The sequence below is a fragment of the Phascolarctos cinereus genome, unplaced genomic scaffold, assembly GCF_003287225.1.
Source record: "Phascolarctos cinereus isolate Bilbo 61053 unplaced genomic scaffold, phaCin_HiC Scaffold_4;HRSCAF=312, whole genome shotgun sequence".
NCBI classification, from domain to species: Eukaryota; Metazoa; Chordata; class Mammalia; order Diprotodontia; family Phascolarctidae; genus Phascolarctos; species Phascolarctos cinereus.
The window spans coordinates 161,331,937-161,356,289 of NW_027555847.1; the positions used below are offsets into that span (position 1 = coordinate 161,331,937).

A 24,353-nucleotide genomic window follows, 5' to 3' on the forward strand; every position below is an offset into this window, starting at 1 on the left:
TGAAGCTAAATGCTGCTTTGGGTACATGCAGAGTCTATCCATTATCCTAGACAGGAATAAAAACTAATCAGGCTAAATTATATGTTTATAAATTGGCCACAAAGTCAAAAGATATACCTTTAATTCTGTCCTTGAACTCAAGAGTCCTAAAATCCCTATACACATCCAAGCCACTTACTGGTCTAAAATAATCCTTGAGACCAAGTTAAAAATAGCCAGGAAAACTCCACAAGAGACCAGAGACTAGCTTTTAAATTGTGAATCAAGGCCAATGTACATGGCCAGACTCCTGAAACCCTATAGACAAAAATTAACTCCCAAAGTTCAGACCATTTCTAAAGGGAGACCAAGTTGACCAGTGAACTTATTATCACACTCTCTGCTGAGTCTTTCTCATTGTCTCTAACTTAACCCAAATGTTTATGTGCCCCAAATTAAGGCCACAGGCAGAAGGCCTATGGAAGGTATTTTTGGCAAGTCATTTAGAGTTATCACAAAGGGACCAAATCTAGCAAAATACTACAGCTACAACATTAGGCTCCTTTCTTCTCATCTTTATATGGCACAGGTACAAATAAACAGCCAAGTGAGAACTCAAAACACTAAGGATCCTCAGTGAATTCCTTAAATATAGCAACACACAGAGTACTCTATCCTAATCCATATTTTCCTGTCATCTCTGTACTAATGGGAGGCCAAGCAGCAAGGGATAAGAGAGCTCCTCTAAGGAAAAGCTAGGAACTGAAGTCAAACAAACCTTCCCCCCCACCAGGGTTTTTGGGTTAATCTATTATTATGGAAGCTTAAGTCTCTATCTGAATAGGGGCACCAATTGACAAAGAAGTGCTTTTAAAGTATTAAGAAAATATGACAACAGATTAAGTCCTCTCATTTAGAAAAGCAACTATTTTGTTAAAACCAAAATAAGACCAAGGAAGTCTAATTTCCCAATTAAGAGTTAAAGTAGAGTTTGAAAGCCTTTTCTCTTACCTGGGGTCCTGAATAAGTGGGTCTCTCTGGTTTGAAGATGGAACCTGGAGGACTAGCTATCCCAGAGGTTCCACTGCCAGGAGGCCACTGGCTCTCATTGTTGCTATAACGATTCTTAGCCTTTGTGTAACTTTTGGCCTGTTTTCTAATGGAGCTTTTGTGTGAGTGATCTGAGTCCTGTAAGATAGAAGATTTGTGTTTAGAAGAAGGAGGGAAGGCCTCAAAGGTTAGAAAATCTCTGCCAGGAACAGAAGACTATTCTACAGTTGATGCTCGTCACAGATGAGTTTAGCAATTTATCAACTCTTTTTATAATAAAAATAAAACAAAAATAGTTGGTCCAATAAAGATTTGGGGTTCTTTATTATAGTACACAGTAGCATTTAAGAAATGTTTACTGAATAAAGGAATTCCATATCACCATTAGCTTAGTTCTTCTGGCCCCACTGCAAGGTTGCTGCTACTGTTACCAATCTTCATTTTTACAGTTCTTTGCTCAAGGTTACATACTAAGTCTAGTGCTAGAAAGAGAATTTGTATCCAGGGATTCATGCAATCAAGTCACTATGTGTGAAATATGGCTGTTAACATTCTAGACTGTAAGTGCAATGAAGATATAGTCAGTCACTTTTATCTCTACCAGTGCCTAACATGGTGCTTTGCACACAGTAGTTACAGAAGATCTGTAACTGTTGAATAAACAAATAAAAAGAGGTATATATACCTATATTGTACCTCAGAGTTAGTAGTGAACATTATCTAGCATAGCAAGAAAAACTGAAGGGTTTTCATCATCTGGATCCATCCCAAGTTAAGGGAGAATGGTCTAAATAACTCAAATTCACACTCATGTGAAATTTTACAAAGCTGATCACACGAAACAGCCAAAGACATTTTAATGTTCCAGAGATAACAATGGGTCTGTGTATATGACAATACACTAATTTTACACAATCAGGCTCATATTTCTTCATTAACTACAAATAGTTCATGCTAATTCTCATCTTCATACCTTTGCTTATATGGTACCCTTTGAAATATCATCCCCTTCCACTCTACCTATCTAAATCTTACCCATTCTTCAAGCCTAATTCAAGTCTCTCTTCCTCTATAAAGTTTTTCCTCCAACAATTATTATCTCCTTTCCCTGAATTATGATAGAATATATCACCTATGCCACCCAATTTGATATTCAACTACCATCTGATTCCATGTCTTCCACTTCTGAAATCCTCCACAATATCTAATAGAGCGTTGGATACACAAAACTTATTTAATACTTGAGAATCCTTGCTGGCTGGCTGACTGACTCATTTGGAACATTTGAACTTCTACACAATGCTAAGAAAGAGTTGGGCAGAGAGGAAATTAAAAGAATCAAAATGCTTACCTCATTGCTCTCCAAAGAAGCCTCGCTACTGACCCCAAGGGCTTTGGCTAGCCCCTCACTGCTACTACTGCTACTCCTGATAGTTACTAGATTGGTACAGAATGCATTTTCCTCTAGGAATAAATAGAGAACAATGAATAAAAAGGATGATTGAACAGGCTTCTTTTGAGGTTTCTGAAAAAATAGAATTCCTATAGAACCAAAGCTAACCAATCCCCTAAGAAGTCTATTATATTCCAAGGTGCCAAATACTTTTTTCAGTGTAAGTACAACCAATGCATGGTCATTTTTAAATGTGGAACACTAACTGCAATACATGGAAAATATTATGGTATCTTGAATTTGCAAGAATAAAAAGAGCCAATGAACAGGCTGACTTCCGAAAAACCTGGAAAGACTTGTATGGTCTGATGCTGAGTGAAATGAGCAGAACCAGGAGAACATTGTACACAGTAACAGCCACATTGTGCGATGACTAATATTGACAGACTTAACCCTTCTCAGCAATAAAAGGATCTCAGACATCTCCAAAGGCCTTGTGATGGAAAATGCTATCCAGATACGAAGAAAGAACTATAGAGTTTGAATGCAGATCAAAGCATACTATTTTTCCTTCTGTTGTGTTTGTTTCCTCTTTCTGGTGGTTCCTCCTATGGGTTCTAATTCTTACTTACAACACCACTAATGTGAAAATATGTTTAACAGGAATGTATATGTATAGCCTATATCAGATTACGCGCCATCTTGGGGAGGGAGGTGGGGAAGGAGGAGGAGAAAAATTTTAAACTCAAAAGCCTATGGAAGTGATTATTGATAATTCAAAATAAATTAATTTTAAAAAAGAATAAAAAGAGCCAATCACTAATAATTAGAGAAATACAAATAAATTAATTCTGAGATTCAATCTCATACCAACAAGACTGGCAAAGATGGCAAAAAAGGAAAATGACAAATGTTAAAGGAAAAACAGCCACACTGTGAAATGATCTAACTATTCTGGAAAGTAATTTGGAACTATGACCAAACAGTAATAAACTATGCATATCCTTTAACTCGGCAATATTGCTACTAGGCCTGTACCCCAAAGAGATGAAAGAAAAAGGAAAAGAACCCATATGTGCAAAAATATTGATAGTAGCTCTTTTTGTAGTAGAACAGAACTGGGAACTGGTAAGATTAGTTATAGACCAGAAAATCTGTCATGGCTGAGTGCTATTAAACACTGAAATAGGGTACCTGCCCAGCATAATTTGATATAACCTTCCACGGAGGAGGAGACTGGGCCAAATGACCTCTTGTCCATTCATACAATTCTAAACCTACTATTTACTGACATGTGAACCAACTCAGGTCAAAGACTCTTTTATTTTCCCCTCACTTAGAAATAGGTTGTTTTTATCTTTTGTCCCATTGTGTTAGATGGACTTTTCATGGGACTAAGCCCCACCAAAGACAAAACATCTATGCTGCTTTAGCTTATGGGCTGGTGTTACAAATGATTTATTATTCTTGTTGGATCCCCAATTAAACATCCTATAAGGAAGGCTGAATCCAACAGGCAGGGAGCTGCAAACTGAGGACTAATCTCAGGAGAATAAAGTTTCTCATATTTATATCTGCCAACAGAAGCTGCCTGAAATTTAATATTCAGTATTCGTCAAAACCCAAACAGTGCCATACCCCTGCTGCTGCTGCTTTCCACATCCTGCTCATTGATTGGAGAGGTGACATCTCGATATCGGAGATCCTCCCCTTCAATACTATTCCCCTCATTGTTGGTAAAGGTGACATAGCCCTGTGGAGGTACTTGTTCTATGTATAAAATAAAGGCAACACATAAACACAAAGCACAGCGTTACATCTTTCAAATAAATCAAGCCAAGAGCTTGAAGGAGCTTTCCAGAAGGCATTATCAATACTAGAAGATACAGTGTTTAAACATACAAATGAAAGAATAATACTGTTCTTCCAAGTAGGAAATGGTTGGCAATATTTCTGTACCCATATGTCCCCAAATATGAGTGTGTATGCATACTTTTTTTTTGTACTAGATCTGAGACTTCTTTGATATATGGAACTCCTGAGAAGAAAATCCCTTCTATCAGCACCTCTATGCAACTCAGGCTCAGAATGCTACATGAAATACTGAAAGGTCATGTGACTTGCCCAAGGTCACATACTACAAAGATATAGACAGGCAGGCAGGCAGGCAGGCAGACAGACAGACACAGACACACACACACACACACACACACAAATATGTCAGCCTTTCAGGTAGGGGTACTTCCTTCTGACACACATAATTCACATAGGTTTAACTGAGACATACTTATTCCTGTACATCCTCTGATCATGGACATTTAGAGGTATAGTCAACCATGCAAACAACCATGTATCTTTCAGGTAGTATTTTAAAAGTTATCTAACTAAATTGAAAAAACACAAGGCTGCAGCCTTTTTAAAAAAAAGACTAACAAGTTCATTGACAACAACGAATGAAAATATAACCCTCACTTGTACCTATTCCTCAGCAAAGCTGAGAAGGAGCCTGAGCCGAAATATGTTCTGCCAAACAGCTAAGCTCCTAAAGGTGAACCATTTCTTGCATTTAAATGCTTAAGATTACTGGACTTCACTCTTTATATCTCTATTCTAGGACCTAGTTCAGTATATATTAAGCCCTTAATAAATGATTATTAACTGACTGGTTCTTGTGCTTATGAAAATGAAGGTTCAAACATTTCGGAAAGCACAAACCAAAAGGGAAAAAGCACTAAACCAATTTCTTCTGACACCTTAAGCCCAGAAAACAGTCCCTGATACTTCTCTGTGTGCACAAGCTCCTCAAAATTCTACTGAAAGTAAACATCTCAGGTTCTCAAAATTCAGTTATTGACTATATGGATGTCTAACTAGAGACCTAAAACAGATAACTACAGAACTCCCACAATGTTCAGAGGAATTGTGTGACAACTCAAAGCTTTCAGACGGTAAGAGTTAAAGCTACTATCTTGCAAAAAGAGATGAAACCACAACCACTACTCTACTTTTTCCAGTTGAAACGGAAACTCACAGCAACAAAAAATACCTCAGGCCACTTGATCAGATAAAATACAAAGCCGGAGAAAGAGGATTTTAAATGTAATGTTTCTCCCTGATTAGCTGGCAACCCTGTATGATATCAACAAGAGATGTGAAGTTGCTACTATTACTATATTCAGAGAAAACATTTTGAATTTTTTACTTTAGCTGGCGATGGGAAATATTACAGAGGGAAAGAATCAATCTCAAGATCTAAGCAATACAATGTTATTTTTGTAACTGTGCAACTTAGTCAATGAGCAAAAATGTAAATTGTTTAAAGTCTGATTCTAGGCTAAAAGCTGATGACCAACATTGTAGCAGCTAAAGAGCTGAAACCCCTCTCAACAAGATAGGTGCATGAAATAAAATATTACAGACTGGAAAAAAGGAACAGCTCAGGAAAAGAGAAGGTAAAAACTCCTGGTCCAGGCTCACCACAGCAAGTCTGGTGCATCCTGCCCCCAATTCCTATGGCTGTGATCTTTGCCAAAGCCTGGGGCCCTTCATGGATACTAAGGCCCCTCATCTTTCTTATAGGTCTTTGCCTTTGTGGGATAGAGCAGGATTCATCTGATGAGCTCAGATCTTCATATTTTTCTGTGAATCAAACACAAAAATCAAGACAAACTTGCTCAGCATAATACTTAATTACTAGCTCTTTACAGATGAACATCAAAAATAAACTGGAGTTAAAATAGTTGTTATTGGTTTTCTTATAAGAAAAGTTTGTTGCCAAGGACCTAACCCATAAGAAATGCCATAGCCAGTCAAGCTTTATATGGCTAACAAGAGATGTTTTAACATGTGGTACGGTTAGCCAGCATGGGGATGACCTGAAAAGAGAATGGATTTTTCCTTTAAACGAGAGCTCTACAGAACCAGAACAGTGTACACAATTGACAGCCACGTTGTGTGATGACTAACTTTGATAGACTTAGCTCTTCTCCGCAATGCAAGGATCTAAGACATTTGCAAAGGTCTCATGATGGAAAATGCTATCCACATCCAGAGAAAGAATTATGGAGTCTGAATGCAGATTGAAGCATACTATTTGCTATTTTTTTTCTTCTGTTTTGTTTTGTTTCCTGTTTCTGGTAGTTCCTCCTGTTGGTTCTAATTCTTCCTTACAACATCACTAATGTGAAAATATGTTTAATAGGAATGTACATGTATAGCCTATATCAGATTGTGCGCTGTCTTGGGGAGGGAGGGGTAAAAAAATTTTAAACTCAAAAGCTTATGGAAGTGATTGTTGATAAATCAAAATAAACTAGTAAAAAAAAAGAAGTTACAAAGAAAAAAAATAAATGAGAGCTCTAGAGCAGGTCATCATTATAAATTAAATTAAACCCTTCTTTAATCTCTACGTGTTTTCTACGTATTATGTCCCTCAGAAAAATCATAAATTTAGAGCTAGAGGGAACCTTAGAGATAATCATAGGATGATGAGTTCAACATCTTCACTCTCTATTATTAAAAGCATAATTCAGACAATGATTTTCTTTTTAGTTTTAAGGGATACACCCTCATTCTAATATTCTAAGATTTGGTAAAGTATGAGCCACGTGAGGTAGGAGCTGTTTAGCTATTGTCATCCCCAGACCCCAGGAGCAGTGCTTACACACAGTGAGGACATAAAAAAATTTTAAAATTGAAATAGTAAACAAATACATACCCCATCCTATCCACGCCCTTCATAAATTTGTAGAATTTATCATACCCCCCTCTAATATAAGTGTAAGTTTATGTATTTCATGAACTTCATTCTGTGCTCAGTATACAAATAAGAAATTCAAAAATGGCTGCAATTAAAGAGTGAAAGATCTAAAAGGAAACTTAGAAATTTAACTCCAACCCTCTCATTTAACTGGGAAGGTATCTTCCTTTGCAATTTAAAATGGGGCAGGGACATGCAGAGGATATGCAAAGTGTGGACAAAGGCACATGCAATGAAACATGACTAAATAAATGCATAAGTGAATACAATCAGCATTTTATACAAGGGTTTTGTTTTCTTCTCAAATTCTTGCTGATGCCATTAGTTTCTCGGTTATCTCAAGTCTTTTAAGGATATCACAACTGTTCACTTTTTGAGCTAAAAAGAAAGTCATAGGATTATGTATGAAAGGATGGTAGATTTAGAACTCTAAGGGACCTTTGAGATCATCTACTCCACTCCTCATTTTACAGATGAGGAAAACAAGACCTGGAGAGGTTAAATGACTCACCTAAGGACACACAGAGTTTAAGTAGCAAAGCTAGGATTTGAACTCAGTGCCTCTGACTCCAAATCCAAAGCACCACTCTGGACACAATCAAATATCCCACATTTGGGAGCCAGAAAGACAGTGATTTTTAATGTAAGGACATCTGCGCTTAGGCCAGTAGTTTGAATATTTCAAGATGTGGTGTTACCTCCAATATGAAGCAAGAAATAGGAAACTGATCAAATAGGACAGAGAAACTAAATAGTTTTTTAATACTCAAATATTTAGTATAGCTTCATTTTAAAGTCTGAAGTATAAGTGAATTTTCCAGAATATTGACTATACTTATCTGGGACAGCTGGAAGCGTTATGACTAGCAGGAGCACCCTATCCTCTTTTCCCCCCACATCGCTGGCCTGGACCATCCCAGAACCTGCCAGGAATGCCCTCTTCCTAGTCTGAGCTGTTTGATTACTTACAGGATTTGAATATAATGGAAGTCAACAACCTCATTCCTTCTGATGAGATGGAGGACCACCAGACCTTGCCATCTGCCCAGCCACTGCCTCCTAAAATCCTCTGGATCCACCATCTACCCTGCCTCTCATGCACAGTGCCATCTTCATAACTACTTAAGTAACCTAACAACCTTTGGAACATGCTCCTAACCACTGCATCCTTAGGAATTCTGGGTCTTTCCATCTACCCTGCAACTCAACTTTCTTTTGGATTATGCCTCCAATTAGAATGTGAGCTCCTTGACAGCAGGGACCACCTAGCATTTTCTATTTGTATAGTTAGCACTTAGCATAGTACTTGGAACACAGTGAACACTTGATAAATGCTTTTTTATTCATTCATTGATTCATTAATCTTGGATTATGATTTATATAGGGCCTAGCATGATACCACATGTGAGTATAAACATACTTGAGAGGGTAATGATGATTAGTAAAAGGGTAGATGTTTCTTTCTACAAGTTCAAATTAACTTTACATAGTAATTTACCTGGACTCCTGTAAAGAGTCTTGGGCAGAGAAGCAGTATGAATGTCTATCAATCCCACTATTTTCATGTGTCCATATTTCATGGCTAGTGCTCGGGCTGTGGCACCAGTGTAATCCCCTACATCTACTTTCACTCCCTATTGAAAAGAAAAGTTAAAAAGAGTCAAGAATACATACAGCAACCTGACCTGTGGCACACAGTCATCCCTGTCACAAAAGGTGACAGAAATAGAGAAGATGAGAAAAGGAAAAGTACATTTCATAATATCCAACCCTTATGACCTTGTTCTATGAGGCTATCTCTAATTTTCTTGATTTAGAGAGTGTACATTGTAGAGTGAAAAAAGACAAGAGGAAGAACCCTTATTTAGAAAGGAAATTTCCTCTTACTCACTCATACTTAATGAATGAAAGAAATTCATCCAGCCATTTAATATCACTTCTTAGGCACATTCAATATACAATATAGCACTGTGGTAGATAAAGCAGGTAGGGATGCAAGTGGATCACAGAAATAAGTAGGATAGTTACCATCTTACTGCAGAATGAGACACACATTTTTGGACATGGAAAACGTGGGAATTAGTTCTACTTTACTGAAGATTTGTTACAAGATTTTCTTTTTTTTTTAAATTGGGGGTGGAGTGGGAAGGAAAGATTATATATAGATGCTTGTTAATTGAAAAAATAAAATGAAAGATAAAAATGTTAAAATTTTCAAAATACAGTATCATTTACATTTGCTGAGCCCTTTCATATTCATTTCATCTGATAGATCAGTTATTTGTCTCTATTTAACACATCATAGAAATGCAGAATTTTAGGGTGAGATTCCTTAACATCCCTACGTCTAACCCTTCCTTTTATAGATGAAGAAACCAAGGCTCAGAGTAGCAAAGAAGCAACTTTTGTGAAGTCACAAATCAAGCTCCTAGAATAACCATGTGAATAAAAGAGGAACATAATATAAAGAAATCAACCTTCACTATAATTCATCTGCCCTCTTAAATCACTCAAGAGATTATTTTTAAAGAACAAGACCGCTAAAGAATCCTACTTGTTAAAATTAGAATACAGAGTTTTAAACTGAGTTAATTTCAGTATTAAGGAACCTGTATAGTTAATTACAGAACAAAAAAAAACAACAAAAAAACCTCTGGTTTCATGGTAGGGTAATATGGTAACAAGAATTTAGATATTTTTTAGGGGCCTATAATATCATCTAAGTCTAAACAAGAGTAGTTGAGTTGCCAGTAGTGCTGTCTAAGTCTGAAGACTGAGACTATTTAGGGGCCTCTAGAGCCATCCTCTTTGGTTGCCCAGTAAGTAACATAGAAACCTTCAAGTATGATCAATTGATGGTTAAAATGAAGTCACTCTAGTGGTGATTTAAACACAAAGTTTCCAAGACAGCTTTTTTAGATCCTAGAAATACAGTGAACATTACTTACTCTGACCTTATACTTTTTAAAAAATAAGATTATTTCTCAGGGTGAAAGGAGAAAGAAGTCAGAAGAATCTTATCTGCTCTAAGTTGATCATAATAACACCAACAATTAGGAGACAAAGATAAGAAAAGATAAACAATTGTATAATAATAATAATAATAATAATAATAATAAAACCTTTACAAAGTACTTTTAAGGTTGGCAAAGTGCTTTATATACATTATATCATCTGATCCTTCCAACAACCCAAGAGATATACGCTTTTATTATTCCCATTTCACAGATAATGAAACTGAGCGACTTGTTCAGGATTCATCAAAATTCAATGCTCTATCCACTCGACCACTACCAGCTTCCAATTATTCCAAATCAAAGAGGCACTAATTGAAATTAATAGATAATCCACCTGATTGGATCAAGAACATGGACCAGTTCTCTGAGATAGGGAAATCTGACAAGAACATAGTTGCTGTCTTGACTTGGATTGGCAAAAGGGAACTCTGTTTCAAAGAATGTGGCTTTGCCAAGCTGGGTCAAGGCCATATCCTCACTCCTTAGTGTTGATTTTGCTGGCTAAAAGATGCCTGGGCTGCTTGGTCTGAGTTTACTCCTCAGGGAGGAGCTCTTCATCTGGCCATGTTCTGGGCCTGGATGTATTCTCCACTGCATGCTGACTGGTTAGTGAGGAGGCTGCTGATGAAAAGATAAAAACTGTCCGCAGAGTAAGATTTTGCAATACTCAGCTGTCATGCTGTCTGGTTAAGTTAGAAACATTGTGCTGGACAGTACTTGCTCCAATAGGGCAACAGAACAGCGAAAAGGCAGAAAGAGTTCACATGACACAGTCATTTAACACACACACACACACACACACACACACACACACACACTAAGCTGCTGTCGATTACTGCCAATTCTTGATGAAAGCACCAATGAAAGAACAGCAGTGCACATATAAACCAAAACAACAAATCTTCAAATACTTTCTTGTACAATTTACTGTCCCTCACATATATGGATTCATTTGCATACACATACTGACTAATGCTGAAAACGTTATACAGTTAGGTGGCAAAAATACCAGGACCTAGAAAACAAAGGGAAGCAGCCTTGGCATCCGATTAGCTCCCACTGGCTAATGGGTCACATAAGTAATCTGCAGAGCAGATAAGCAACAACTGATCATAAATGATTCATATGTATGTAACATGCTACTATACAATCACTGTGGTAGGAAACAGAAGTCTTTTTGTTTTTAATCCAGGAAAGTTAGTCTACTACATTTAACCCCTAGGTGCCAAGATTCCTTACTAGCTGTGGTTAAACATGCACACTTACATGATTCAGAAGATACTGAACAATTATTTCATGGCCAGAAGCAGCTGCTTCCATCAAAGGAGTAAATCCATAAGTTGGTTCCCTGCAAGATACAGGCTAAAGTTAAAGGTCACCATAGAGAATGAAGTTGTCTATTTTCATTCTAATAAAAAACATCCACCTTCTCCCATACCCAAAGACAAAATCAAAAGTGATCTCCTATCCTCCTCTGAACTCTTATAGTCCTCTCTTATGTACTTATCATATTCATTCATGTGTTATAGACATCTGTCTTGCCTAGATTATAAACTCATTGAGGGCAGGAGACTATTTCTTATTTATCTTTTTATCTCTCTTGGCACATGATAGGTACTTCAGCACTTAACATATGTTTGCAGATTTGAAAGACAAATTAAAACTTCATTCTCCCACATTTTATCTAATACAAAAACACGCCTTTTTTACAAGTATTAAATTCATTATTTTTATTTCCATCAAATTCCCTTACTAAAAGGAGATTCTAATACAGCTTCTCATCCTAGTAATTTCAAAGATGACTTCATTGTATTAATAGACCTCAAACTATATTATGAAGCAGTAATCTTCAAAACCATTTGGCACTGCTTGAAAAATGATAAATAGAACAGATTACATACAGAAGAACCAAAAATAATTGAACTCAATAACCCAGTGTATACTAAACTCTAAACCATGAACCCTGGGAGGAAAAAAAACCTTCCCATTTGATAAAAATTACTGGGTAAACTGTAAAGAAATTCGGTAGAAATTAAGTGTAGACCAACATCTTATACCATATTTCAAAATAAACTCAAAATGGCTATGTGACCTAAAACTTTAGAAGTCATAGTAAGAAAAAAAATTAGAAGAGAACCAGATCAGGTAACTTCCACAGCCATGAGTAAAGGGTAAATTCTTAATGAAACAATGGATAGGGATGATTACAAAAACTAAAATAGAATACTTTTGATTATAAGAAATTAAAGCTTCTGCACATACAAAATAAATGCAACTAGGACAAGAAAGAAATTGGGAAAATATTCATAATAAAATATCTCTGATAAAGGTCTGATATCAAAAATATATAGGAACTAACAGAAATACAGGACCAAAAGCCAATCCTGATAGATAAGTGGCCAGAGGATACGAACCATTCTTAAAAGAAAAGCTGCAAACTTTTAACAACCATATGAAAGACATAAAATCAACAAGTATTTATTAAGCACCTACCAAGAACCACATACTATGCTAAGCTTCAAAGACAGGTACAGTGGATAGATCACTGGATCGAGAATCAGGCCTAGAGTCTGAGTACAAATCTAACTTGTCATTTATTAGCTGTGTGACCCTGGGCAAGTCACTTAACCTCTGTTTCCCTCAGTTTTCTCAACTGTGAAAAGGAGATAATAAAAGTATTTACCTCTCAAAGCTGTTGTGAGGATCAAATAAGATAATATTTGTAAAAAGTTTAGCACAGTGCCTGGCACATCATAGGCACTTAATAAATGCTTGTTCTCTTCCACTTCCTCCCAGTGCTTTGGATGTGAAGGAAGGCAAAAAGACAGTTCTGCTTTCAAGAAAAGCAGATGAAATGAAGAGAGACCAAACAAATAACTATGTACAAACAAGACATATACAGGACAAATTGGAGATAATCAACAGAGAGAAGGCATTAGCATTAAGGAGAACTGGGAAACAATGGACTAATCATGAAGCATGCAATTTTTCACCTTCTTTCATTCTTTCTCTTTTACTTTAATCTTCTTGTACAAAATGACTAATACAGAAATGTTTTACTTAATTGCACATGTATAACCTATATCTGATCGCTTACGTGTCAATGAAGGGGGAGGAGAAGGAGGGAGGGACAGAATTTGGAACTCAAAACTTTTTTTAAAAAATGTTAAAAAACTGTTTTAACACGTAATAGGGGAGATTTTGTGTGTGTGTGTGTGAGTATAAATAATGGTTTTAACATGAAATGGCGCATATATATATATGTTAAAAGAACCTTGGGAAAGGCTTCTTGTAGAAGGCGTGATTTTAGCTGGGACCTGAAAGAAACTATGGAAGTATGGAAGCCAGAAAGCAAAGATGAGGACAGGGAGAATTCTACACATGAGGGACAGCCAGTGAAAATATTCTGAGGAGGTAGAAATCACCAAATCATGAAAAATAAGAGAAATGAAAAACTGAAGCAATTCTCAGGTTTTGCCTCACACCCAGCAATTTGGCAAAGACAACAAAAGATGGAAATAGCCAATGTTACAAAGCTCACAGAAAGTCAGGCATGTTATAAACCAGGGATGGGGAACCTGCAGCCTGGAGGCCACATGTGGCCCTCTAGGTCCTCAAGCATGGCCCTTTGACTGAATCCAAACTTCACAGAACAAATCCCCTTAATAAAAGGATTTGTTCTGTAAAACTTAGACTCAGTCAAAAGGCCAAACCCAAGGACCTAGAAGGCCACATGTGGCCTTGAGGCCACAGGTTCCCCACCCCTGGAATAAACTATAGGTGAAGCCGTGAATTCAATTAACAAGCATTTATTAAGCATTTACTATGTGCCAGCTACTGTGCTAAGGGCAAAAAGAAAGACAGACCTCTTCTTCAAGGAGCTTACATTCTACTGGGCAGACAAAACATAAAAGGGAGTTGAAAAGCAAGGTAAAGGATATAAGGGGAGAAGGGGCATGGTGGTGAGGTCTGGAGAGTCAGAAGCAGAGCCAAGAAAGGAATGAAGGATGGCTGGCCTGGGGCCTTCCTCAAAATGGCTGTTCTGAGAAGAATTCACCATTCAGAAGACAGGGGCTATAAGGATAGATTATTCAAAAAAAGTGACTGGGAGATTCCACTGCTTGGCATATACCAAAGAGGTCAAAGATAAAAAGAAAAGCCTTATATAAAACAAAATATTTATAGAAACTTTTTTTGTAATAACAAATTTTTGGAAGCAAAGCAGATACCATAGATTGAAGAATGGCAAAGCAAGCTGTGGTATGTGAATGAAATGAATTACTGTTCTGTACAAAATACAGAATACACTAAATACAGAGAAACATGGAAAAGACTTCCATGAATTGATTTGAAGTGAAGTAAGCAGAACCAGGAAAACAACATAATGACTATAATTACATAAATGGAAAGAACAACAATAAAACAATCAAACCTGAATGGTGTAAAATTATAATAACCAAGCTTGGTCTCAAAGATATGAGAAGATAAATGCACATAATGTCAGACTATTCCTCTGTGTTGTTTAATTTTGTTGAATTGTTTGTTTTTGCCCTTTTTTTATTCTTTGTTATATGAAGAGCTCTCAGGAAAAGGGAGGAAGAAGAATACACTGGAAAATGTAGGATGTAAAAACAAAACATATCAATAATATGTATTTCATAAAATAATTTTTTCACATTCTCTCACATTAAAATAGAGTGAAAAAGATATTTAAATCAGCATCTATCGATGCATTTGTTCCTATCCTTGAGTTTCTGCTTTATGTTTAAAAAAGATTAACTGTCTTTCCTGACACCAGTTTCTCACCCTCCAGTCCATTCTGCTGACAGCTGCCAGATAAACTTTGAAAAAAATAATCTTCAGGATACCACTCCTGTGCTGAAAAAAATATTCACTGGCTCCCTACTGTGCAGAGGAAATTGCCCAACACATTCACCTGAAATGCCCTCCCTCTTCCTCTCAGTATGAATCCTACCCATCCTTAAAGTCCCATCATCTTAAGTCCTGTACTTTCCATGAAGCCTCCCCTGACAGTTCCAGGTAACAGTTCTCTTGCCCATTCTTGACCATCTATAATACCATCCATAGTAAAATGTATTGTCTGGACAACGTATCATAGCATTTGATTACATTCGATTTGTTTTGTCAACCAGACATGATAAGCTAATTAAAGGCAAAAACTATGCTGAATGTTTCTTTTGTATCCCTCAATATGCCCATTTCATGCCCTTTTCTATGTGCTCAATAAACACTTACACAGCTGAAAGTTACTCTTTGCGGAACATCTATTTTTAACTTTTATTGGCATATGAGGACAGAATTCCCAAAAACGGTTTGTTTTCCTTATGGTTGGAAGAGACAGAAGAAATTCTTATGGTCACCTGACACTTTGAAAGAAAAACAAAGAACTCTCTGTTGATCTTACTTTACCTTAAGTTGGCATTAGCTCCATTGTCCAAAAGAAACTTGACCATCTGCTGGTGCCCAGCACTGGTGCAGTGGAAGAGGGCAGTCCAGCCATGAATGTCTTTCATTTCTAACTCTGCACCTTGCTTCGAAAAAAAGGAATAATGATCATTATTGCAATAGGTGTTGGTCAATGGTGCTTCATATAATGAGATAATTTGGAAATGAATATATATAACAACCCACTGAATGATTCAATTTTTGTGCTAATGGCTAGAGTCCCACTAGATCCCATTAAGAGTTCTGAATACACATCTTAGCTCACCTGGAGAAGAAAGTAGGCAATGCTCTCATTTCCACAACTGGATGCTAGCATCAAGGGTGTTTGGCCTTCAGGGGTTGGAACATTGACCTTGACTCCTGCTTCCAGCAGCAGGTGCACAATGGTGTCATGGCCAATGTAGGAAGCATACATAAGAGGGGTCCAGCCACCACAGTTCTTCTTATTTAAATCCAACTCTCTCCTAAGCAAACAAAGGAACCCTAAATACTACCAGCAAAAATAGTCTCAACCATTTACTAAGAAAAACAAAACAAAACAATGAGAAGCCAGGAAAGAAAAGACATGGAGAGAACTGTGATATTAAAAATAATTATAATTTTTTAAACAATGATTTTTTTACTATCATTGCATACTTCCTTGGGTTGGCAGCCAAGAAAATGTTTCCTATTTGTTTTAAAACCAAAACAGAGGTTCCCACATCCCTCAGCATCCGGTTCACAAATCCACTTATGATTTCACATTTAGATTTTCCCTTGCCCTTTGCTCTATGGCCAATATTTCCTTCATAGAATCAAAGAATTTGAGAGTTGGAAGGGATCTCAGCAGCTATCTAGTCATATACTCACATACAAAATGAATCTTCACTATGACACATTTAACTTTCATAATGCTAAAGTCGACCTTTACTCTGTACCTTTTTTTTCTGAATCAGAAAACTTCTGTCCTTCTCAGAGGAAGGGTAAAACAAGAAAAGGGCAAGAAAATGAGCTGTCCCCACTGATCTGCCATCTTCCTTTTTCTGTTTGCTCCTTCCTGTTCCCAGGAAACCCTCATTTCCACTCCAGCATTCCAGCCAGCTTCAGCCAATTCAGTAAAAGATCAACAACACATTTTTTCCTCTCTGAGTCCTTTCACCATTTTGTTTTCTGTGACTCAGTCCATAGTACATGGCATTAGGACCTTGGTCAGTAACAGCAAACAAAGCAAAAAAGTTAAATTTTAAAGGATGTGCTTCTGGTCACTAGTCTTTAAATTTTAGCCCTCTGTGGCAACAAGTGTGGGGTTTGAGTGAAGAAGATCCAACTAGAAAGATTATTCTTTTTGGCCTAGAAGTTAAAACTGAAAAGGCTATTCTGTACTTTAAGGTATAAGAGAAAGTCTGATGAAAAGTAGTCTTTTAGGGAGTTGAAAAAGAAAAAGAAAACTACAAACAAATATCACTAATGAATTATCAATGTAAAATATCAAATAAAGCATTAGCCAAGAGGCTAAAACAAACATATTAAAAGGATTGTTAAGTTATGACCAAGTTTGATTTATACTAGGAATGCAGGATTCACAGAATCAGAGATTCAGAGCTGGAAAAGATCTGGGTTCAGATTTAGCCGCAGATCTATGTGATTTTGAACAATTCACTTAACCTGCAACTGTTTCATTATCTATAAAATAAAGATTAAAAAAAAAGCTTCTGTACTGCTACAAATTCTACTTGACTGTAAGATTTAAAATGCCTAACAAATGGGCTAATAGGGAAATATGTTCTACATGACTTCACATGTATACTGAGTATCATATTGCTTGTCTTCTCAATGGGTAGGGGAAGGACTATAGGAAGGAAGAAAATTTGGAATTCAAAATAAAAAAATTAATGTTTAAAAATGCCTAACAAATGATACTGGCTAAGAATTTTAAAAATCATTTAAAATTATTTTTATTATTAACTGGCAATCTATCAATAAACACAAACATTTCCATATATAAAGGCCACAAAATGAGGATTATGTATGAAACTGGGACTCTGTTACACATAACTTGCTTTTTAAATATGTATACAAATTTAAAATAATAGTACCAATACTGTCCTGCTTATCTGTGTCCCCTTTTGAAATTCCTTCTGCTCTCTTCTGTGTACTTAGAAAAAAATTTTATATTGAATTTAACAGATATTGCTCTACTGACAGTACTCCAATTTATTTACCTGGCTCTAACCTCTCTCCTAACCTCCAGACTTACATCTCCAATTATCTACTGAACATTTCATACCAAATGCCCCATAGGACATCTTAAATGCGACATATCCAAAACTGAACTCATTATCTTTCCTCCTAAAATCTTCACCCCTCATGAACTTCCCTATTACTGTCCAGAGCACCATTGTTTGTTCAGTCTCCCACACTCACATCATCCTCAATCCCTCACTCTCTAACCCCTCCCCCCCAAGCCAATCTGTTGCCAAGTTTTGTCACTGTTACCTTCATAACATCTCTCCTCTATGCCCCCTTCTCTTCTCTGACACTGCAACCACCCTGATGCAGACCCTCATCATCTCTTGCATGGACTATTACAATAGCCCATTGGTTCGTCTTTCTGCCTCAAGTTTCTCCCTACTCTACTCCATCCTTCAACTCAGCTGTCATAATTAATCTTCCTAAAGTGCAGATCTGACTATGTCACCCCTCCAGTCAATAAATTCCAGTGGCTTTCTATCAGGTCCAGGATCAAATATAAAATCCTCTGTTTGGCTTTCAAAACCTGTCATAATATGGCCCCTCCTACTTTACCAGTGTTAACACTACTTGCCCTCACGTACTCTACAATCCAGTAACACTGGCCTCATTATACCTCTTCACATAAGACATTCCATTTCCCAACTCCCTACATTTTCATTGACTGTCCCCCATGTTCAGAATTCTCTCTCCTAATTGCTGCCTCCTGGCTTCCTTCAAGTCTCAGACTCTCCCAATTCCCTTCAATGCTAGTGACTTCCCTTTGTTGATTTATCTCCAGTTTATCTTTGATATATCTTGTCTGTAAATAGTTGTTTGCATGTTTGCATTCCTCCCCCACTAGACTGTGATCTCCTTGAGAGCAGGGACTGTCTTTTTGCCTTTCTTTGTAGTTCCAGTGTGAGACAAAAAAGGCACCTATTGGGGGCAGCTAGGTGGTGCAATGGATAGAGCACAAGCCCTGGAGTCAGGAGGACTTGAGTTCAAATCCAGCCTCAGACACTTGATGCTTACTAGCTATGTGACACTGGGCAAGTCACTTAACCCCAACTGCCTCACAAAAAAAAAGGCACCTATTAAATGGTTGTTGACTTAACTTGACACCAGATAAAATGAGCATTTTCACATATACAGTAAAACACAAAAAGATAATTTTACATAAAACTGAAAATCTCCATTATGTATAACTAGCTTTTCTTTTTAAGTACATAATAAATTCAACATGTAATTTTCAAAGCAGTCCCTACTTATCTGTGGTCCTTCTAGACTGGCTATGCCTTTGGCAGAATTTGATGGTTAGACCAATCATATTAAGATGCTTTCCTGAAAAAGAGAAAGGAAATATATGTACAAAAATATTTATAGCAGCTCTTTTGGTGGTGGCAAAGAATTGGAATTGAGGGGATACCTGTCAGTTGGGGAATGGCTGAACAAGTTGTGGTATATGATTGTGATGGAATACTACTGTGCTCTAAGAAATGACAAGGGGAATGGTTTAAAAAAAAAACTAGGACAACTTATACGAACTGACACAAAGTGAAATGAACAGAACCAGGAGAACACTGTACACTGTAACATCAATATTGTAATGATGATCAACTGTGAAAGACTTAGCTACTTTGATCAATACAGTGATCTATTACAATTATAGAAGACTCATGATAAAAAAAAATGCTATCCAATTCCAGAGAACTGATGAACTCTAGGTGCAGACTGAAGCGTATTTTTTTTCACTTTTAATTTTTCTTACCTTTTTTTCTTTTGGGGGGGCGCAACATGACTAATACAGAAATGTGTTTTGCAGGATTTCACACGTATAAGAGGTAGCATATTGCCTACCTTCTCAGTGGGTGGGGAGCTGAAGAAAGGGAGAGAATTTGGAATTCAAAATTTTTTTTAAATGTTAAAAAAAAAAGATGCTTTCTTGAATAGAATTTCAGTTGCAAATGATAGTTTGAAGGCCTTGCCCTAGGCAAAATTGTGAAGTATGTGAAGTCTGTCTTTGTTATTTCCTCATCCTTTTGGTTCCAATCTCTTCTCTGCTTTCCCTTCAGAACCTTTGTCCATTTTGGCAGATCTTTGCTCCACTTTGCATCTGCTGCTCCAATTGCTTTGAATTCCCTGCATTTAACTCAGCACCATGCTGCTATCTCAAGCCTTGATTGATTCTACCTCCCTCAGCCTCCTCTCCTCTCTGACTGGAGGGTGGACTCTTCCTTTATGGGGGGCAGAAATTGGAGTCTCAGGTCTCTTCACTTTACAACAGCTGCCCCGTCTAATTTCAACTCCATGGAACAAGACTCTGGGTACCTTCTGGTGTTCCTCCTTCCCCTTTCCTACCTCCTTTTGTCTCCCCCTTTAGTTTGTAAGTTCCTTGAGGGAAGGGATTGTATGTCTTTTTATTAATTATATTCCCAGCACTTAGTACGGTGCCTGGCACATAGTGAACACTTAACGAATGTTTATTGGAAATTGTAACTATCAGACCTCAGTTAATAGTATTAACCTTCCCATGGGTGTTTGTATTTTAACTTCTTGTTGTTGTTCAGTCATTTTTTCAGTCACATCCAATTCTTCATGACTTCATTTGGGGTCTTCTTGGCAAAGACACTACAGTGGTTTGCCATTTCCTTCTCCAGCTTATTTTACATGTGAGGAAACGAAGGCAAACAGGGGTAAGTGATTTGACCAGGGTCACATAATTAGTAGGTGTCTGAGACCAGATCTAAACTCACAGAGATGAATCTTGCTGACTCCAGGCCCAGTATTTTATTCACTGTACCACCTAGCTGCCCCTTGTATTTTAACAGGATAGTGTTAAAGACCAACAGTCAAGTCAGGATCTAATGGGGAATATAACATACAAACAACTATACATAAACAAGATATATTCAGGACAAATTGGAAATAATTTTAAGAGGAAAGGTACTAGCATTAAGTACTTCAAAACCTGAATGAATCGATCGCTAAAAGCAGGAATACAGAAAACACAGAAGAAACTTCTGAACAAAAAGGTCTGCCTAAGTCCTTCAAATCATAATTTGCATCTTAAAAACTCACATTTCTATGGTGTTTTAAGGTCTACAAAATCCTTTCAGCGAAACATCCTTGTTAGGTGAGTAGTACAAGTATTATTAGCACCGTTTTATAGCTAAGAAATTTGAGGCTCAGAAAGAGGATGTGACATGCCCATGGCCATAAAGCTAATAAATTCAAACCCAAGTCGAACCAGATGGGCAAGCCACATACACATAAGGTCAGCCCTCATAAAGGAGGAATCTCTTACAAAAACTTCCAAAGACTCCAACCCATTTTCCTCTGACAAATTACACGTTTACTTGAATAGTTAATATTTTTTTTAAATGCTGTTTTTCAGGGGACATTTTGCTGCTTCTTTTAAGTTTTTGATTCAGTTGCTCAGAAACCAGAAAAATCACCTACATAGTTATGGCTGGAATTGTGAAGCAAAAACAGAGGAAATTAAATATATCATATGAAAAAATTGTCACACATATTAAGAGGCTGAGTTTTGCAGTTAAGAGAGCTCTGGATTTGGAGTCAGAGGACTCTGATTTGAAGTCTAGCTTTTCTGTTCACCATGGGCAAATCATTTCACTTCTCAGGCTTCAGTTTTATGATCTGTCAAATGAAAGGACTAGACTAGTCTACAAAGCTCTAAATCTTTTGAAATTTACAAAGGATTTTAATACGTACAAAATTCCCTATTTAATATTTCAGAAACGAATATATTGCTGGCACTGACATTTTCTCACACGATCTCTATTTACACTGGATTGAACCCCATGGTTCCATAATAGTATGATCAATTTCTGCTTTGAACTTTGGTGGGGAGGGAAATGGTTAAAAATTTTTGCAAGCCTTAAAAAGAAACTATAGAATTACCCTGTCTTGAAAATAAAACACATTTTGAATACTTGAAATTAAAAAACATTTATCACTCTGAAGGTCTTTTTCATTAGTTTTCCCCTCCTATCCTCAATCACTAGAAATTGAACCCACCTTATTTCCTACTTATCTGGCAAAAATAATGTATTGCCCATAGCTGTGCATTCATTCACCCAACATGAACTACAATTTGCAAAGGAAGAAGAAACATGGAGGGTAAGAAAAAATCTAAAAGAATTAACATTTCCCAGTGTGACCTCTTACCGTTGAATACATTCCTTCACCACTTCATACTGCCCAATTGAAGAAGCTGTATGAATATCCAGGGGAACATCCAATTCTTCTCGACAAACCAGATGACCTGGTCCGTGCCATATGGATAAACTACGGTTGAGCAGCTCAGATTCACTGGCTTCATCACTAAGCTCAGACATCTCTATGGTGAAAGAGAATGTATAAAATTCACTTTTTTCCCATTCTGAGTGGATTTGAATATCCAAATACTAATTCTCAAAATAGTTTAAAATCATTGTTCTAAGAATAAAACTGATTTTATTAATTAATTTATATGTGTATGTATGCAATATATAAGTAAAATCACAGGATGATATCTATTTAATATATTATATAGTACTACCACTATATTTCATATAATATATTATCCTGTGATTTGATTATCCCCTTCACCCATCTTCTTTCACATGGCTGTCACATCAGTATACTGAGCCAATATATTCAAGAAAGTTGGCTGTAAAAAAAAATTCCCACATACAGAATTTCATTTTCCCTCCAATTCTCATTTTAAATACTCGAGGGGCAGCTAACTGGTGCAGCGGATAAAGCATCGGCCCTGAAGTAAGGAGTACCTGAGTTCAAATCCAGCCTCAGACCAAACACTTGACACTTACTAGCTGTGTGACCCTGGGCAAGTCACTTAACCCCATTGCCTAAAAGGGAAAAAAAACTGCAAAAAAAGAGAAAAAAACGAAAAAAAAAATACTCAGCAACTAGGCAGACTATGTTTAGTCAGCACAGACAGTATAGTCTATTTGACAGGATTCCCAACCCATCAGTTGTAGACAACTTTTGTAATCCCAGGGGGTTATTTCATCACTCCAAAGGAAGAAATTGGATTCTACCATACTGAAAAGACAGACGCTTGAAACTACAACTACAATTGTTTTAGCTAAGTATGTACTATATCTGTCCTTATTTCATCAATTTCAAAAACTATAAATCAAATTAGATAGCTCATTAAAAGGAAATATCTATGTAGTATCTTTGGAGAAAATCTTTTCCAAAAGTCAGAGAAAAATCATCTGCCCATTACATTTCAAAATGAATTTACTTAGTATTTGAAGCAAATGAATTACATTACTCAGCACTGTATTTAGTGTCCAAATATATTAGGAAATAGAAATTTATTAAATTGCCAAATAATATATCCTTGCAAATTGCCAGTTACTCTCTGGGAATTTATACAGCAGAATTACAAGGATTAGCTTTTTAAAACAGGCAAGCTTTGAAAAACAAAGCCTTCTGACATGAGTTGGAAGCTCTAGCCAATTTTGTGCTTGGTCAATTGTTCTCCACAGTACTATTTTTGGATAGCTAGTTATCCAAGACTAACATTTCCAAAAGGCCCCAGGTGAGCCTTATCAACTCTTTAAGGGCTCCAAGATTTATACTGGTTAACTTCAAGACTTCTATAACTAGAATATAACTTGTGATTCTATGAAGGTTAGATAAAAATTGTATTTTGGGGGTCACTGGATTTGACTATCTCTAGGATAGATGTGAACCTGTAACTCCTTCAACTAGGCTACAAAGCACATTTTATTCCATTGTCTGAACTGTAGAATCATAGAACTTTGGAGCTAAAAAGAGGGTAGAGATGATCTGGTTCAATTTGTTCATTTCACAAAGGAGGACACTGAGATCCACAGAAATGAAGTGACCTGCCAAGATTGCCCAGAGTTCCTATTCACAAAAAGGAAACACCTCTAACTCAACTAGCCTAACAGATCCTGGTTGGATATTCAACAAACATTTACTAAGAATCTACTATGTACAAAAACCACTGCGTTAGATGCTGGAGATACAAAAATGAAAAAATGATAATTCCTATCTTCATAGGTCTTATGATCTAAACTGTGCTACACATATGTAATGTGAGAAGACCAAAGAACAGGTATAGAAAAAGTGCTATGGAAAATCTGAAGATGGAGGAGGCCACATGATGCAGTGAAAAAAGTGCTGGATTTGAAGACAATCTGAGTTCAAATACTAATTATGATAGTTTACTAGCTGTGTGACTTTTGGGCATATCACTTAACCTACACAGACTTCAGTTTCCTCCTCTAAAATTTGAAAGTCGAACCAGAAGACCTCTAAGGTCCCTTCCAACTCTAAATATATGATCCCACTATGAGCCCACTTTTACATGGGCAAGGGGAAGAGTCAGTCAAAACTTAATGCAAGAGATGGCATTTAATCTTGGGACTTGAGGTAGGATTTCAAAATTCAGAAATGTGGAAGGACTGAATACAACTTC

The 24,353-nt window shown here is 36.8% G+C and overlaps 1 protein-coding gene across 4 annotated transcripts in view; it reads right to left on the bottom strand.

Annotated features, from left to right (window-relative positions):
• Positions 1–24,353, bottom strand: part of ANKS3 (ankyrin repeat and sterile alpha motif domain containing 3) — a 45,211-nt gene that overhangs the window by 17,267 nt on the left and 3,591 nt on the right. For 3 of the 4 annotated variants that reach the window (XM_020978648.2, XM_020978649.2, XM_078152727.1), the window contains exons 2-10: positions 22,064–22,235; positions 15,930–16,128; positions 15,629–15,750; positions 11,465–11,546; positions 8,680–8,815; positions 5,900–6,061; positions 4,061–4,192; positions 2,381–2,493; positions 991–1,167 (exon numbers count right to left, since the gene is read on the bottom strand). In XM_020978648.2, coding sequence (XP_020834307.1) covers positions 991–1,167; positions 2,381–2,493; positions 4,061–4,192; positions 5,900–6,061; positions 8,680–8,815; positions 11,465–11,546; positions 15,629–15,750; positions 15,930–16,128; positions 22,064–22,233 — 1,293 coding nt within the window. In that variant the 5' untranslated portion in view covers positions 22,234–22,235. Of the gene's footprint in view, positions 1–990; positions 1,168–2,380; positions 2,494–4,060; positions 4,193–5,899; positions 6,062–8,679; positions 8,816–11,464; positions 11,547–15,628; positions 15,751–15,929; positions 16,129–22,063; positions 22,236–24,353 lie in introns of those variants that run through there. The other variant, XM_020978651.2, reaches the window with a different exon arrangement.